At 40.0% G+C, this 19022-nt stretch overlaps 3 protein-coding genes across 3 annotated transcripts; 2 read left to right on the forward strand and 1 right to left on the reverse strand.

The window, feature by feature from the left end:
- The first annotated feature begins 1485 nt into the window (after nt 1–1485).
- efcab14 (EF-hand calcium binding domain 14) lies at nt 1486–7624 on the forward strand. Its single transcript, XM_029525599.1, has 9 exons — nt 1486–2208; nt 2979–3127; nt 3269–3414; nt 3959–4057; nt 4152–4259; nt 5272–5424; nt 5544–5652; nt 5735–5866; nt 6072–7624. Exons 1-9 carry the CDS (start codon nt 2033–2035, stop codon nt 6248–6250), a joined length of 1251 nt encoding a protein of 416 aa, XP_029381459.1. The 5' UTR covers nt 1486–2032; the 3' UTR covers nt 6251–7624.
- Nucleotides 7197–8980, reverse strand: znf830 (zinc finger protein 830). The gene has a single exon (XM_029525600.1). The coding sequence runs from the start codon at nt 8899–8901 to the stop codon at nt 7864–7866; it is 1038 nt and encodes a 345-aa protein (XP_029381460.1). The 5' UTR covers nt 8902–8980; the 3' UTR covers nt 7197–7863.
- A 64-nt stretch (nt 8981–9044) lies between these two features.
- On the forward strand, nt 9045–18653 carry LOC115058279 (ankyrin repeat domain-containing protein 13C-like). Its single transcript, XM_029525593.1, has 13 exons — nt 9045–9896; nt 10000–10041; nt 11017–11121; nt 13158–13243; nt 13513–13558; nt 13743–13809; nt 13983–14127; nt 14239–14370; nt 14846–15007; nt 15094–15173; nt 15339–15437; nt 17052–17152; nt 17254–18653. Exons 1-13 carry the CDS (start codon nt 9521–9523, stop codon nt 17382–17384), a joined length of 1572 nt encoding a protein of 523 aa, XP_029381453.1. The 5' UTR covers nt 9045–9520; the 3' UTR covers nt 17385–18653.
- Nucleotides 18654–19022: the final 369 nt, after the last annotated feature.

The raw sequence follows: 19022 nt of genomic DNA on the forward strand, positions 1-19022 counted from the left end.
TTGTTTCAGGTTCCATAATTTAAAGGAAAGAGTAATTGGATTATGGCAAACACAAACGTTTTCTGTAAGCTAAAGCTCATTTGATTAACATATATTACTTTTGATTGATTAATGCGTAAAATAATCATTTGTTGCAGGTTTTATCCAAATTTCTCATAATATTGATAAGGATATTTTCTCATGTAACCAAGTATCACAATGAGAAAATGCATGTCCTATCACTTAGAATCATCAAAGTGATACTCAAAAGAATGAGCTTTGTTTCACTGTTTTGCATCTCATTAAAAAAAAAAAAATTGCTTTGTTGTTCTCAGATCATTGGAAAATTATAACATGATGCAACCATATCCTCAAAATACCATGGAGCCAAAAGCCTTTAAATAATATTACATTAGAAAATTACTTACAAATATCCTTTGAAAAGCAAACACTGAAAAGTGATAAGATAAAACATCAAAGATGACTTGCTGTTCTTTTTAAATTTGAAGTACTTTAGAGCTAAATTACTGAAGACAAAATGATGGATACATCAAGAAGAATCACGATAAAACATCCCAGAAATTTGATGTAACTCAAACAGTAGGAATCTGTTGGAGACTGTCGGTGAGTTGTTAGTTATACCAGACAATCTGGCTATAATTGTCAGACTGACTGCTCTCCAGCACAGTAAACTTTTTTTTCTCCACATACTTTGCATTTATCCTTGGTGGCAGAAGTATTTACTAAGTAAAAACACTTTTCTACATGGTAAAAACACTACATATAAGAAGCAAAATCTAGAAGTATCCTACAGTACTTCTATTTTTTTGTAAGGTGAAAATGCAAAGCAGACAAAAATTAAAGCACTCAAGTACAAATTTGTAGGTTAAATCTTGTTGTCTTGAGCTTAAGAAATGCAAAGCAGCCACAATGAGACACAACATGTAGGACCCAATCGAGCACACAGAGAAATACACGAAATGACACAACTTCAGCCTAGGCACGCAAAATTAACAACAACAAACATAAAATAACTGCTAATATGTGCAAAATACCTCGGAGACGCACAAAGCAACACTTAAGGATCAACGAGACGCTAAACAACAAAAATCACATAATAACTCCAGAGACATGCACAACAATCACAAAGAGACACGAAACAAGGATTGCAAATAACAAGAAAGAGACACAAAACAACTACAGAGATGTTTACAACGACCCCAAAGAGACACGATACGACCAGAAGGAGACACAGAAACAACTGCTAGGAGGCGCAAAATGACCATAAAGACCCGCAGCCTTGCGGGGTGGGGCGGGGGGACCTACTTACCCGTGCCCAGGGGGGCTATTTTCCAATAATCCGTCCATGGCAGTCTGTTCGGGGGGGGGGGGGGGGGGGGGGGGGAGGATGATGATGATGATGATGATGATGATGATGATGATGATGAGGAAGTTGTATCCGCTCTCAGCACCAATCAGCTGTGAGATTCTCTCTGACGCCCTGCCCAAACAATACAGGCAGCAGGAACTACAGAGAGCGACATTTAGATTCTCTAACAGGTCGTGTTTAGTTTTAGAAATCGATTAAAAATACTCTGACCGTGTTTTCCGACCCAGTGCCGTCGGGGCAGGTGACTATAATCGCCGCTCAGACGATGCGATAGCACAGAAACGTCATCCAGCCTCGGCTAACTGCTATTAGCACAGAGCCCGACTCTAGCCGAGTTAGCTAATGTAGGCTTCGTGTGAACTCTCCTGCTAGTTGTAAAAAAAAAGTTTTTTTAGGTAATCTTTCCGGGCTGCGTAACGTAATGTCGACGGGCTTTTGAACATTTATGTGAGCGGGGCGTTAGTAAACAGGGCAGCTGACAGCAGTGGCCCGATGTGTTTTTATCCGCTAGCTCCGGGTACCTGGTTGAAATTCAAGCTAGCAGGCGAACGTTGAGTTAGCTTAGCGGCTATACTAACCTCAACATCCACAAAACTGGACAAAACATTGGATTTAGTCGGGTTTAAGTCGGGCTCAGCGGGTTCGCTGACCCCTCAGAAGAAGATGAAGAAGAGGAAGGAGTTGAATGCTTTGATCGGACTCGGGGACAGTAAGAGGAAGAAGACCAAAAAGGGCTCCGGTCACCGACTTCTCCGAACCGAGCCGCCGGATTCAGAGTCGGACTCCAGCTCGGACGACGATGAGTTCAACAACCTGAGCGGCGGAGCCAACTTTGGGAAGTAAGCAGTCCGTTTCATAACGTTTTGTTGTGCAGTAAGAAATCTGCCATCCAACACTAACTGTGAATTTAAAACAAACAAAAACAAACAATACTGCAAACGGAGCTGAGACGATCGGACGAGTCTTTTAATTAATTAATCAAAGTACCTCATGTAAGAAACAATTAAGATCTCAAACATTTGCAGGTTCTATCTCTTTAAATGTGTTGATTTCATGCAACTCTCTGTCAAAGTTAACAGTGAAACAGTTATGATTGGCTCGTGGAAATGATTTAAATAAGTCAGTGAAATGGATCACCAATAACTGTGGGTTAATTTAATGTTTTTTTTTTTAATATACAACAACTACTACAATCAGTATCTTTCCTGTTAATGATCACGACCTGCAGTTCATAGGAAAACTGAAAACAGGAGCAGTGGGTTGGCTTTTCGTAATCTTAAAAACAGCTCTTTTTCCACACTCATTATGCTTTATTGTCATATTAAATTATCATTTGTTAATTCGTCTTACCCTTTTAAGGTACACATGGAATAGTGAAGCTGTTTCTGTTTCTGTTTCATCTGAAGCCTATTGTCAGCCAAATTAAATTGATGTAAAAGTCAGCATGGGTATGATGTGATAGATAAAGTGTGGAACAGTCTGTATTTTGAATCTGAATCGTTCAGCACTGATCTTCATAATTCTCACAATCTGAAAATATCTCCTTAGGTAATTTTGAAATACAATGGAGTTGTAATGTCTAACATTACCATGTTTCTCTTTTTCACAGGAGAAGCTACACACAGTGCTGCAATGTCTGCTATCCCTTGTTTCTGTTCATCATATTAGCTGCCTGTGTCATGGCTTGTGCTGGACTCATATGGATGCAGATAGCCCTGAAAGAAGATCTCGACTCACTGAAAGAAAAACTGCACAGCAGTAAGTGTCATTAAAGTTACCTTGTGATGCCCATAAAAAGTTCACTAACCTTTGGATGGTTGAACTCGTTATATTCCAGGCAGCTATTACAGTCATGCATTCCTTACTTTCTAACATTGCTACTAACTGTTTTAATAACAGTGGAATCCAGCCAGAAGGTATCATCAAGTGAAATCCCAAAACTAAGTGAGGACCTCAAGAACAAGGAGCGAAAGCTTGATGCCATTGAGAATGGGGACAAGGGGATGAGCAAGCTCTGGTCTAACCTGACAGAGATGAACAGAAAGGTCTGTTTCAATTATTGCTAAGGGGGGCTTTAAAAAGTTAAAAGGTTTTAAAAAGCCAAAGAAGCTTGAAGAAAATCAGATGATACAGATTAAAAAAGGAAAGCAATATGTATGCTGTAATAATGACGTATAAATGCACATTAGTATACCAGTATTCTGCCACCTTGAAGTTAGAAAACTACCTATACAACTTTAGATTTGTTTGTTTTTTTCACACACCGCTACTTTTCACTCACTTCTTACTGACTCCTATTCACTCACTCACTGTTTTGGAATTGCAGCATCATATTTGCTGGTGATAGGACTGACTGTGTGTGACAGCTACACATGGGCTTCAGGTTACACATATATTTTTAGAGAGGAGTTTCACACAGGGTTTAAGTTTGCAAACACTGGAGTAAAATACTCAACCAGAGTTTACAGTAACGCTTTGATTAGATTTTTTATTTTAATTTTTTTTTTTTGGTTCATCAAATTTAAAAATTACACTAGTATTGTTTTCTAATCATGTGTAACTGAATGGTGTGTGTCACGTCTCCTGCAGATCAGCTTACTGGAGTCCGCTGTAAACCATTTGAAGGCCAACTTGAAATCCGCCGCTGATTTAATCAGTCTTCCAACCACAGTTGAAGAACTACAAAAGGTAAACACAAAGCAAAAAGAATGGAAATAAGAAATCTGGTTCAGAATCAATTTGCTATTCTGTTTCATACTGATTGTGATATTTGACCTTGTAGAGTGTTGCTACAATTGGCAGTACACTAACGAGTGTCCAGCATGATGTGAAGACTATGCAGACTGCACTTGAAAATCAAAAGAAAGAAGATGACTTGAAGAAGACAATGGTAAATTGTAGTCAGTCACATTTTCAGTAGTTTAACAGAAAACAACCGGCTGCTATGATAACATGCGATGGGTCTCCATGCTTCTCATTCTGCTTTTTGCGTTGAAGTTGGATGTCCCTTACATTGTTGGGCACCTTGTCTTATTTTATTTACCCCTTCACTTTGCTGCAGTTATTTCTAGAGGCTTTTTCTCTAATCATTTATCATTCATGTATGGGTGTATGGAGCACAGTGTGTAAAGAATGCATGTCAGTTCATTGATCTTAGATGAATCACGTGAATAACTTAATGCACCAATGTGTAATTACGAACTACATCTCTACTCTTAGATATAGTGATGCTTAAGCATATCTGTCTCATATAGAATCGAGACTAATCCATTAACATATGGCCAAGATGAGTCTGTTGATGAAATGTCAGTTGATCTGCTTAACGGTAGCTTGGTTCCAAAGCAGAAACAACAGTGAACTATGCCATTGCCAGATTAATTTGTTTATCTGTTTACCACAGCAAGCATGCATGTCTTTTGCGGTTTAGGCACTCATACAGTCACTGGGTTAAGAAGGTCCTGTCATTTCTTGGATCCCTGTGTTGGGTTTCCATTCATAATACATGAAACAAGTGCCAATCTATTTTTGGAGCTTAGATGCTTTTCCTGTGTAAAACTAGGTCAAACATGTGAGACAACTGCAGAATGTTTTCTCTACTTAATTTTTCATAAACACAATAAGACAGGGAGAAAAGAGGTTGACCAAATAGTTAGCCACTTGTCTACTTTTTTTATAGTGACCTGAATAATTGAGGTATGTCAATCATTGCCTTCAGGCTTAGATCACGACAGCCTTTTTTTTTTTTTTTTTTGACGTCAATTTGCAAAAAACTTGGGTCACTTTTTGACTTCCATTTACTTAATCTTTGAAGACACTTGTCCTCAGTGCTCTTGTGTTAGAAACAAGAAATCTCATCTAACAGCCAACTTCAGGTTGGTTAACGGTATTTTTCATTGTCATAGGACATAACAGACCTGAAAAAGGCAGTGAGTGAGACTAACAAGACAGGGGAGCAGCACCATACATGGACAGCCGAGCAGATCCACACTCTCCTCTCAACAGTCGCAGATCTTGGTCAAAGAGTGGTCTTGTTAGAGGATGGGTCAAAGCAAAACGTGAGTCCTGTAAAGATACACATTTACTTCTTGCATTTTAAAGTTTTGTTTGTTAATGTTTATGCTCAGGTCAGAGAGTTGTGATCCATTTTACTTTTCGTCTTCCAACTGTTTCTCAGATAAAAGAGAAAGGTGCAGGAGCTCAACCAGTAATCACGACTGAAGCTCCCGCAAAAGAAGTGGCAAAACAAGCTACCACAACCAAAGCAGCACCTGGAGATGTGCAGGGTACGGTGGTGGATACAGTGGGCTGCCATTTAATCTTCCCCATGTTGAATTTTTATATAATTTTCTCATATTTCATTTTCAGAGATATCCACGCCAGTGACAGAGCCGCTCATTAGCAGGCGTCCACGCTTCTTAACCCCGAACCGCTCCAAGAGAAATGCCCAGACGAGATGCCCAGAGAGGATGTCCCTGCCTGGTGTCAGTTCCCTGAAAGGTGCGTACTACGACTACAAAACTATGTGTTTGTGTTGAAATATATAGGCTGTTATTGAAATTCTATCTGACCTGACACTAACAATTAAGGGTTGTTTTTTCGTTTTTTGTTTTGCTGAAAAAACTGAATATTGGATTTTATCCTAAACGGTTTTGTGTCGTTTTGAATAAAAATATATTTTGCTTGTCTTTCACCCCCCCAACAGACTTGGAAGACATCTTGCAGCAGGCGGGTGTTGGACATAATTCCCCCATTTTAAGTTACCAAGACCTGAGGAAAATATTTGGAACATCAACTCCCAGGGCTCATATCTTGGAGTGCTTTGACAATGACGGGGACCGGAGTTACTCCCTGATGGAGCTGAAAATTGCTGTTGGTGTGTGATCATATTATCACTGACAGCATTGAACAGTATTGAAACGCTGTGGGCTATGGCGATGCAGAGCTCCCAACAGTCTTCTGTAATTGCTGCACTTTTGTAAACTGAATATTTATCAGATTGTGGAACAGTGGCGCTGGCATGCCCCCAACTCATCTCCCCCTCTCCTCAAGCCATTTCAACACAACCTCACCACATAATCTTAAATTTGAACCGTAATTGATATCCCTGTATTCAGAAATTAAATTCTTATTTTAGCAAATCTCTTGGTTTATAAAAATAAACCATGAAAAATAGCAGTTGTACATTTTTTTGGGATTTTCCACTCTGGTCGCAAATCTGCTGTTTCCCTGTACCTTTTTGTTTTCTTCTTTTTCAGTGTCATCTCGATGTAACATTTGTGTTTTGCTTTTGTGAAGACTGTAAATGCCAGTCTGTTGAAAACGTCCCCACCATCTACACAAATACTTGGTACAAATCACCTGAACCTTATTTATAGAAGACCAGATAGAATTTTATGAATGTTTACAAATGACTACTAGAAACTAGGTTTTTTTGTGAAACTTTGGTTTTGTTTTTAGACAGTTTCCTAACATATCTGAAATATACAACTGAGCATAAGAATAAAGATTTTTGTATGCTCTTTTCTAAGATTAATCTAAAGCTTCTGATTCTATCATCAAGTGTTTTCTCATTTATCTGCAGGCTGTTGCAAATCGGATTTTTTGTTTAGTCAATGTGTACATTAATTTGCTTCATCTTTAGTTTATCATCATCTAATTTCCGCTGTTTTCAGTTGTACTAGATTTGAAGGGCTATCAACACTTTGAATTAACCTGGAAGAAATTTAAAGTGGTAACTCGTGAGACATATGTAGCAATAACTAAATGACAGATGTTCCTTGTTTGAAATTGCAGTAGACAAAAAACTCACAATGTGTAACAGGTAGTATAAGACGCACTGACCATCACTCTTTACTTGATTAATTTTGTTGTTTTTATGGACATAACAATTGTGTATTTACATAATGAGTTCATAATACTCCAACATTGTTGTACTCTGTAAAAATTGTGTAAAAGTATTTTCAGCCACTATCGTGTGACTTAGGTTGGATTGGTAACATTTGCTTTATGAATCTTATCATTGTACATTTTTTAAATAATTCTGTTGTGCTTTGCATGTTGCTTATAATGTAACATGAACAAATAATTTATAAGCATAGTAAAGGACTTGTTTTACAGGACAATGGTTAGTTAAGCTCAAAATGTAAAGTAGCTTTGGTCATCAAGACTAAGACTTTTGGTCCATGCTGCTACTGTACGCGAGAGATTTTATGAATGTGTTTTTGTGTGAGCACCAAGGAATAAACACACAGTTAAAGATTCCACCTCTGATCTGCCTGGTGTTTTAAGACAATATGTGAGGAGCCTTTGTCTACTGGTGGTATTTCATGTCTTTACTAGAATGCTGCACATCTCGTCTAACTCAAGTCCAGTCTGAATTACACAAAAAGAAACAACAGGGTCTTTTAACATATTTACACATCTCTGAAAGACTTGTACAAAAGTACCTCTCTTCGGTACTTCAGCAACATTGTGAATGAAATCATTTCCCAGACTTATGCCAGCGCCCCTTTAGCCCTCCAGTCCCTGGACAACAGCCCCAGGAGCTGCTCCTCATCCTCCTCTTCCTCATCAATGTTGTCATCAGTCTCCATCGGTTCCTCCTTTCTGGACGACTTGCTCTTCACCACATCGCGTTTGTCTCTCAGCAGCTCAACTCTTTTGTAGCACTCAATTTGCTCATCGATTTCGTCGATCTGACGTTCAAGGCGACCTTCCTCGTCGTCCTCAGCCACGATGGCTTCTGATTTTGTGTTCACCTGTCTGATCTCCTTCTGAAACTCTTCCCACTCCTTGTCCATCTGATCTTTGGGCGCGTCGACGTTGCGCACTTTGGCGTCTCTTACTGGGTCGTCGAAGAAGCCCTCCGGCAGCGCCTCAGCCGTGTTGTCTTTCTTTTCTGAGCTTTTCTCCTGCACCTCCGGTTTGAGGATGGAGCCAGAGTGGGAGATAGCAGGTGTGGATGGGATGGAGCTGTCAAAGAAATCAGACGGAAGCGCTGGAGCTTCAGCCCCCTGAGGATGATGATGCGGGTTTGTGCCTGCCGCTTCCCCGTCTGCCTTATCGTCATCATCCTCATCATCATAGACTCCAGCCAAGAGGCTCAAACCTGCAGACTTCTTGACGGAAACGCCTTCTTTCTCTCTGGGTTTCTCAAAGAAATCTCCCGGTAGCCCTGGCGACAAGGACTGGCCTGCAGCCGGCGCTGGTTTCGCCCTCTTCCCGTTAAGGTCCTCGCTGTCGGATGTTTTCCTCTTGACCGGTTGGTTCTGTGGAGCCTCTGGTTTACTCTTGGCTTCCTTCAGCTCGGCTACCTTCTCTTTGTGTTGTTTTCCGAGGACGTGAGCCGGCCATAGCAGCTCAGACTTCACCTGCACGCTGCACAACACGCAGCTAAGATGGCCTAGACTGTTGTATTTGGCAAAAGGAGACTCTACGCGCTTCTTGTCCGATGTTTGCCTTTGTTTTTCTCTCATCAAGCGCCGCAGTTCTTCTTGATTAACAACTTTCTTCCCCTTCTTCGAAGCTGCCATTTTTTCCAAAACAACTTCTGGGGCTAGCTCCCTGCTGGCTCCTTGGCGATCTGAGAGTCCGTCTCACAAAGATGACACCAACTCCACGAACTCGCGTCCAAACGGGAGGGGGTGGGTATCTGATCATCTCGCGAGATCTCCGAGCTAGCTTAGTCGTTAGCTGTCGCTACTTCGTTGAACCGTCTGAATTTTGCCGCAAAGCAAATAGAGCCGATGCCATTTAAGAAAAAGAATATATATAGATATATTACTGAGAAGCAATGGAAGTGAGTAGTCGCTTGCTGCTCGTTATTATTCTTAGCGGTGTGTTAATTTAGTGCGTCTGTGTTTTGTTATGTTTAGCATTCTTTTTTGTTTTCGCCGCCGCACCCACCGTATTCATTTTCATTGCGGGCTAGCTAGCTTCCAAACTGTGCCGGGAGCAGATGTTATGTCGTGGAGCCGGGCAGCAGGTGTAGCCTTAATTTGACTAAAACACAGCAGCCAGCTACGACAAATCTCAACTTGCCAAGACGCCGGGGTTAAATCATATCTGCGGATATCGCTAATGCTGACTCGCTTCTTGGTTTATTGACTAGCCCGTAGCCAGCCGGTACTTCAACCTGGTACACCGATCAGCATGACAGGTGAGAAGATCCGCACCATGCGAAAGGACCACAACAAACCAAACAAAAATGACGAGATAATGGACACGTACGATGACACCTCGAACGGGACTATCCCCAATGGCACCAGTAACCATTTCAAATCCAACAAGGCTTTTCAGAAATCCGTCAAAACCTCCGTACTGCAGCATCAACAGCAGCTCAATGCAAACAACATTAATGGAAACCCATCATCGATCAGTACCATCGTCAGTGATAATAACAAGAACCCAATAATCCTGAAAAGTGAGGGCTTGGATTTCCCTGTTCATGAATGTGTGTTCAAGGGAGATGTGCGTCGGCTGTCCTCTCTCATCAGGACCCACAGTATCTCTCAGAAAGATGTGCATGGTGAGCTTTTCCGTGCTGCTATTATCAGGCTGCTTTCTGAATGATTTGCCGAAAACATAACACATAATATTCATGTTTGTGCTCATTGTGCTTGTCCTCTCAGGGAACACACCTCTTCACCTGGCTGTGATGCTGGGCCACAAAGGTAAATGTGATCAGAGTTGATGTTTTATTTTTTTATTTTAACAGCTGTTTGGTCGAACACGGGATTAACGAAAATGAACAGAAAGCTTCTAAAAAAGATAATCCACCAGTTTCAGTTTGAGTCCAGAAAATTACATTTGCCCTGCATCTGTCGTGGCTTTATTAGAGGAGTTTCAGGGTTCCTCATTAAAGGCCATTTTAAAGCACAGTCATTTGTTCCATTTTGGGAATAGCATTCTTACTTCTGCAGTGCCCAGCGTGTCTCCTCTGACCCATGCAGTCTTATACACAATATAATAATGATCTGAGAAATTTAAATTATTCCAATGCAATGCAGTTTATCAGCACAGAACCTCAATTTCATTAAGAAAAACAAAGCAACTTCTTCTTTAAGAAGTTTCTTTTTTTTATTAATGTGGTGTTTTATCTTTATTTGAGGTCAAGTCCTCCTCATCATTCATCTTTATCTTCTACCACTTACTCATTTCTGGGTCGCCGGGGGTGCTCATGTTGGGCGGGGGTGGGGGTACACCCGAGACAGGCCCGAGGTCCTCCTCATTAATAATGTAAATGTGGTCAAGAGTTTGCTTTTAATTAGTATTATATCAAAGAGTAAATGGATTTTGGCTACAACAGAGTATTGTATGCTGATGGCCCCCTTGAGTATGGCTTTATGTATATGCACTACCTTATTTACCGACCACACTTGATGCACATCAGGCAGTGTATGGACACAGCTTGAAGGTACAACATATCTGGAAATGTTTTTGCTTCGTGATTTGTTTTATATACTTGCATTGAAAGATCTAAAAGATAAATAACCAATGAAGGGTGGAAAAAAGAATGGCAGGACTCCTCTTCCAGGACAGCCGAAGTTGTTGCTGATGCTGATCTTAATGAAGTGTAGATACATACAGAATGCATGACAAATGAGTTCATTGACATTTCTCTCTGTGATAATTTCATTTCATTTCAGAATGTGCCCTCCTCCTGTTGGCCCATAATGCACCTGTAAAGATAAAAAATGCACAGGGATGGAGTCCTCTAGCAGAAGCAATCAGCTATGGCGACAGGCAAATGAGTAAGTCATATCAGTAGGACACTGAAAAGCTGTCTGCTGTCGTATGGTTTTGAAATTCAGATGCTTTTATTATCATTTCTGGAGCATACCTGCAATTATACACTCTCAATGTTTTAACATTTAGGTTGAGTGCTGTGTGTCTTGACAATTTAATAGATTTTTAATAGCTTAGTGTGTTCTGGAGTTTCTACTGTATTATGCAGACCAAAAACTGTAGTCAAAGCTCAAAAATGTATTCTAAATACTGGAGATAGTCACAATATACATGTGAGTGAAAGAACTTTTAAGAGCCATATGAACAAGTCAGTAACTACATATAAAGATGCAAGTGGTATCTGGTTATCCCAACCAAAAGCTAAAGGCAGGATTTTGTCTGAGCAGTCGTCATCCAGATGGGCTGGAACACAGCCTGAACAACGGCTTACTGTCAGGAAGCCCTGAGCTTACGGCCTGGTCACCACACTGCTTAATGATGGCACTGCTTTTAAATCTGACATCCAGTGAACGGAGTAAAATGACATGTGAAAGGCACCAGCTAATACCACTTTAAATCACTGTTCTGTCTTTTTATTTAGGTGTGTGCTTAATTTTGTGTAATTCACAAAATGGTAAAATAGTACATGATGGCTGGGCTATCTTTCTAATCAAGACGCCAAAACTAAATATTTTATGTCCGATTTTCTGAATAAATTGAGATCACTAAATTTCAGTTGTTGGTATTTCAAAGATAATGTAACTGTGAATTAATATCCCTGTCTCATATTTCCTCTGGGGGTTGTGAGGCCCAGTGTTTGAGAAATGACCCTCAACCTCATTAGTATGCATCTCAACCCTCCATGCCTGCTGTGGCTGGCTGGCTTGGGATGGAGACCAGAAGTTTTGCTTGAGAAGGTCACGCCACTCACAGGGGTGAAGGGGAGGCAAGGAAGCAGACAGAGGGGGTGGTAAAATTCATCCCATCAGCAAGGACAAAGAAAGTAAAACTCCAGTGAAGTCAGGTATTTAGATCTAGGTCTCTGGTTGAATACAATTTATACCTGGAATAATGTGTGCAGAATATTTAATTAGTGAGTTTGTGCTTTTCATAGAACACTGTAGTCTCTTCAACAGCTGTCACCTTTCACATATGTGCACACTGCCTCAGCAGCTCACTCACAGGTTTTCTGTGTGCGCAATGACGAGCTGCATGAGTGCAGCCAGTGCCTCATCAGCATTTTTCCTCTTCTTTAATGTTCATATTCAGGCCAGTATTGTGGTGAAGATAACAAAGATACATTTGAGATATTTTGCCTGATTGAGGTCCATTACGTATCAGCAGATGGTTACGAGTCAGTTTGTCAGAGAGCAGCTCTTCACATGACACAGTATTCAGCTAATCCAGTCACTGCAGTAGAGGGTTGTAATATGGAACATATTACAAGGTAGCAGAATAGAAATGCGCTTTAATGTGTTACACTATAAAAATCGGAGAATTTAACTGCCTATGGCTCGTAACAGTTTTAACTAGCAGTGTGCTGCCTAAATCTCATACACTAGTTGTGACTTGAATACAGAACAGTCATCCCTCACTCTTTCTCAGCATCAGAGGTTTTACAAAAATTTGGGGAACAGAATGTGTCCAAGGCAGAATTAGATATTTTACAGTTGAGCGCACCTGCACCAGTAATGAAGCCCAACAGTAAAGTCGACATTCAGGTTTTGTTGGCACGGTCACAGAAGTATTATTTAAATGATATGGTATTACACTGTTGTCAGAGTTTGTGGCGGTGATATACTAAACTGTTTTGTTCAGAGGTATTTAATGATTGTACCTTGGCACTTCTGTGCGGCAGTTGTTATACCTGTGACAAGCTCCAATTGGCCAATAATATAAACTGTATTGATGTACTGATCAGTCTTAACTTACAAAGTTGTGGTGTAAGAGAATGGACAGCATATCTTATTTAGCTTCATCTTGGTGTGTAGTTGTGACATAAGAGTGACTGACATAACCACACCATGACACACCAACCCCCCCCTCCTTTTTTTTTTTGCAGTCACAGCAATACTGCGGAAGTTAAAGCAGCAATCCAGGGAGAGTGTGGAGGATAAAAGGCCAAAATTACTGAAGGCTCTCAGGGAGGTGAGGATCACAGATGGCTTTAGCTTCCACAGATGTTGCTCCCACACTGAATCCAAGGGTAGATTGCTGCATTTTCAATACATTGCATTTTGAAAATCTCTGCAGGCCTTGCTCTGCATAAATGACTATAGTCTGTCCTTGAGGATGCATACTAATTGCTGAAATATATAATGTGAAGTCTTCGCTGAACTGTACTTTTTCTCTGGTTAGTTAAATGAAAATGTACCAGTTGAAGTCTTTCATATTGAAGAGTTTTGTCTTTTGTGTAGCTGGGAGACTTTTATCTGGAGTTGCATTGGGATTTTCAGAGCTGGGGTGAGTTTTTACACAAAAGTGTCGCACACTAATGAATGATAATACCAGATAGTGATTTAAAAACAATTCTTGGAGTATTCAAAATTGCAAGTTGAGAAAACTCATTTGTCTGTCAAACATGAAAAGCCCATCATATTAACAACATGGCTACACTAGAATTCATTCACACTCATCTGTATTGCAGTGCCCTTGTTGTCACGGATGTTGCCATCTGATGCTTGTAAAATCTACAAGCAGGGCATCAACATCAGGTAAGACATCAAATTGTGGATGATGGTTAGTGTAGTAACTATTGGGGGACTCTGAGTTCACTGAGTGGTTGAAGCAGCAAATGATAGATATTCAGGTCGAGGACTTCTTTTTTAAATCTGTTAAGTAGGACGAAACAATCTTTGCAGACCCTCTCGTCTCTCTTTTAATTTAGACTTGACACCACACTCATAGACTTCACTGATATGAAATGTCAGCGTGGGGATCTTAGTTTCATTTTCAACGGCGATGCTGCACCCTCACAGTCCTTCGTGGTTCTAGACAACGAAGCAAAAGTGTACCAAAGAATACACCATGAGGTGAGCGGTATCATCACAGCACAGTTTCACGTTGGGTCATCAGCAGCAACAAATAATGAGGCCTAACTTGCTGTTTGGTTGTTTGTCTTTTTGTTTTATTTCTTATCAAAGGAGTCAGAAATGGAGACTGAAGAAGAGGTGGATATTCTGATGAGCAGTGATGTCTACTCTGCAACTTTATCAACCAAGTCCATCACTTTCTCCCGTAGTCAGATTGGCTGGCTCTTCAGAGAGGATAAAACAGTAAGGCCTTAATGATAGCACAGACAACCTGACAACTGCACTGTGACTTGAAATTTAAAGGGGGTGGGTCCCCTGCACACCCACATAGTTGGAAATCAGCATTGGATGATATTACTGAGAACACTGTAAAGTCAATCACCCCGTGTAGCTTTAAAATGCATGCACAATGCTTTTTAAAATTGATTAACCAAAAAAGAAAATCACAAATGTATATTGAAATGAAATGAATCAAAAATATCTCTGCATTTATACTGTGTCTATTCTTTTTTTTTTTTCCCTCCTCGCCTTAAGTCAGACATTTGTGTGTGTGTACGAGATGAAGGTAGTGGGAAGAACGACACTTTTACCTTCTGTAAAGTTAGTACGTTCTTACCCTCAGGCTGCTCATCGGCACATTTTAAGTGCATTTAAGCATGCTCTAGGAACTGAAATCACTGGGTGACGTAATATCAACATCTACTTGTTTACTGTGCAGGAGCGAGTAGGAAACTTTCTGGCTGACTTCTATGCAGTAAATGGTCTGGTGCTGGAGTCAAGGAAACGACGAGAGCACCTCAGTGAGGAGGACATCCTGAGGAACAAAGCCATCATGGAAAGCTTAAGTAAAGGAGGCAGCATCAGTGAACAGAGCTTTGAGGTGAGATGAAAGAAAGCCAAACACCCTCCACAAAGGCACTGTAACGATCAAGATTATTCCACTTACTGATATTTTCTTGACCCCAGCCTGTGAGAAGGCAGTCCCTCACAGCTCCAGCCCCCAACACAGTTTCATGGGAGGAGTACATCACTGCAGAGCATGGAAAGTAAGCATCTCATATTCTCTATGATTTTGTCAGTCCTGTGTTAATCTTGTCATTATAAATGTATTCAGGGCAGCTACATGTTGTATCTGATGTCATGTGACTCACCGTAGATTATAAACATCAGTATTTTCCTTGTGTTCATGTGTTTTCTTCTCCCACTTTCAGGCCACCTCATCTTGGGAGAGAGCTTCTGTGCAAAGAAAGCAAGAAGAACTTCAAAGCAACTGTAGCCATGAGCCAGGATTTTCCTCTAGGCATTGAGTCGTAAGTACATCCCTCCCTCCTTAGATCTATTTACAAAGCTTTCTGCACAGATTGATCCTGGGTGGATACCCTTGGATACACTTGGGATTTTTAGAAAAGGGTAATGTGGAGATAAAATGATATGGATGAGATAAATGGGCCAAGTAAATGAGAGGGCTTTGGCAGAAGCCACTGATTGACTCATAAAAGCAAATGCTGCACTGTTTTTACTTATTAACTGTCTTTTAATCCAAGACAGCGCTGATGACATTAGCTGCACTTTGACATTTCACTCATCTTCTTGGTCCTTCTGCTCAGACTTTCATGCATCTTGTGGCATTAGTGAAATTTGGTTCTACGTAGTGCTGTGGCTTCTGCTGTGGTTTGGATTGTGTCTAACTGTTTTGGAAAAAACAATAATGTTGATTATGATGTCTAGAAATTGCTTGATTTACCCTAACAAGTCAAAATCCTAAAGATATTCATTTACTATCAGATAATATTAACTAAATCATCACATTTTACATTTTAAAAGCTGGAACCTCAAATTCAGTTACTGTTGACTATCTCAGTAGTTGGCAATTCATTTTCCATCAGCACACTAATTTATTGTCGGACTAATTGTCCCTGCTTTTCATAACCACCGGTTTCTGTGGGTATTATAGCTTTATATTTATGACTGCAAAATACATTTTTAGTCTAAGCGTTAATTTTATGTATAAAAGATGGTGCTGGTGTGACTTTGATGTTAATAGAGATGTGAGGGAAAGAGACATTTTAACAGAGGAAGTTATGTCACACTGGGTAGACGAGGAGAAAGGATTGAAATGGGATGAGCTTTGTAACAAGATACAGGCTGTGCCGTAAAACATTATTTGGATATAATGTTCTACATTGTTTTATCTTTTCCACTTAATGAACCTTAATGGAGCCAGCAATAAAGCCCCACCTTTTATAATAGCTAATGGTTTTTTAATGGGATTTTTGGTTTGCCATTTGTATACTGTGCTTTGTAATGTAAAAAAAAAAAATCTTGTACTTGGCACTCACTAAATGTTCCATTTATTTTCAGTCGTCACCATGATGAGACAAATAATCTTAGGTCTTAACAATATTAATTTGCTAGTTTTCAGCGTAATCCTCACTAATTGTTGGAGGCTGTTAAGGCTGGAAGCATACTGTCAGTTATCAGTCCATCCCATTCAGACAATATGGTCTCAGTTACACTTCGTTTGTGCCAAATTCACTCAATTTGAGTGAAGGATGAAAAGGTCGAGGACACTGGACCTCACACAACATGTTTTGCTGAATTTAAAACTTAAGTTTCAGTTTTTTGTAGCATCTTCTATGATTTGTACTGAAGCAGATTTGAGATCCATATCCAAATGACCTGGAAAGTAGAGCTGAGATAATCAGTCCAGCCATTGATTAAACAATTACTCAATCCAAAGAAAGCTGTCCCAGGTCATCAACTGTAAGCATTTGGTGTATTTGCTCCTTCTTCATGCATGAGCTAAGATTGCAGTTCAACTTGACCTCCGTTTTGTTTTTGCTGTTGTTTTGGGAGCTTTTTTGTCATACCTTGCAGTAGAGAGTGTGAAAGAAAACGGCTGACTCACTTTCCCCTGTCTGCAGGTTATTGAATGTGTTGGAGGTCATAGCCCCATTTAAGCACTTCAACAAACTCAGAGAGTTTGTTCAGATGAAACTTCCACCTGGGTTTCCAGTCAAACTCGGTACGTGTGTTAGTTTCCTACTCTGTTCCTGCATGCGGCTGAACTTCCAAGAGAACAAATGCCAATGAACACGTTTCTTTCTTTTCTTTCCTTCATCGCAGACATCCCCGTCTTCCCAACTATCACTGCAACTGTCACCTTCCAGGAATTTCGCTATGACGAATTTGAAGACTCGACTTTTTTCATCCCTCCTGAATACAAAGAAGATCCCAGTCGATTCCCAGACCTCTGACCCGTGAAAACTGAAAATATGTGAGAAGTGGGGAAACACAAATGAGGAATCTTACGTTGTTTATTTCCTATGTATGTACATATATATATGTATACTCCATTTAACAGGTTGGGGTGGAGCCGGGGGGGTCTGGTCTTATTGATCAGTCATAATTCATTTTACAGATGGATCCAAAGCATATCAATGCAAGCAGATGTTACAGAGCACCAACTCACACATAGATGCGTATTGGCAGGTGTTTTGTGGGAGCTTTCATTCAACTTGCTGTTAACTTACTGAGCAGCACATGGAGCTGCTCAGTGCTGCTGTTCCCTCCTGTGAGACCCCAGCCCTTATCTTCACTATTTTATTATCTATTATAATTCCTTATCTCCAAGGACCGATGAATGAATCCTCATTCTTGAAACTGCACTGACATCATCATCTGTTAATAGCTCATGCCTCCTCTGGAATTCATAAAAAAAAAAATCACAAATCTAGATGTATCCTGAAACTGAGCTTAATATTCATTTATAGATTATGTACTATATAAATATATTTAGAGGGGGAGATACCCAAAGGAGTAACACTGTGTAGCAATACATTTCCAGTACTTAAAGAATGTTTTTAACCAGCTAGGAGAAGGTTTAGCATAAAAACTCATTCTGAACAGTTTAATATCAAAGCCTTTTCCCCTGTGCAGGAGGCAGCCTCCTGTGTTTTCAGGTTAGCTCATGTTACCTCTCAGCTGTCTCCATGTTTTGTCATGATAGTATGAACTCTGCTCGGTGTGAGTGAATTGTACTGTGTCAAGGATGGTTGTATGTACGTTTGTGTGGGAGAGCCCAGATATCAGGTAAACTGTTCTTAGTTTAATACTGCACTGAAGTTAAGTATATTTAAGGCATGCTATGGCTGTGTTGGCTGACTGGCTCACGTGCATCTTTAAGCTGTTTTCTCTGAGTGATTATGTTGACTGCAGACTTTAGATTAAGGATAAAATTAATTGAAAATGGTAACACTAACACTTTGAAAGACCTTTTTGTGCTCATAAAATCTCTCCTTGACAGTAGTCAGCGCAAAATTCTTTGCTGTTTTTGTTTGTCCTTTTGTTTGTTTTAAATCCAAGGAGAGTAAACTAAGCTGTGAAGTTGATATTGCTGGATATCTTAAAACTGCCCAACTGGGAAATAATCTGATCCATTGAGTTTTCTCTGGCTTTAGCTAATGTGTACTGCAACCATACCTACTTCACATCCCTTTAAATAAAGCACCAGCATCATGTTTCAACTGACTTTGTGCAAGTATAATAAAAATACCAGATTTGAAAAGAGACTTCCAAACTAGGATTGGTTATGATATATATTTGTCAGCTGTCTGTGTGTTGTTTAAACCGTAAAGTATTTTGGTTATCATTTATTTCATCTGAAAGGTCAGTCGTGTTCTCAATGTGCCTCTCACCTTGAAAAACATATTGCTTTTCTCAAGATATTTCCAGAAAAGTGCAATTTCCTATAATGTTTGCCCCATTCAAACCAATAATGTAATCTGAGTAACAGAGGCAGATAATGGCATGTCAACAGCACCATGAAGTGGAACATGTCTGTTGCATAATACGCTGTTGTTTGGATTATGAAAAAAACAAACAAACAAATATAT

Source organism: Echeneis naucrates, chromosome 17 (genome assembly GCF_900963305.1).
Source record: "Echeneis naucrates chromosome 17, fEcheNa1.1, whole genome shotgun sequence".
NCBI lineage: Eukaryota > Metazoa > Chordata > Actinopteri > Carangiformes > Echeneidae > Echeneis > Echeneis naucrates.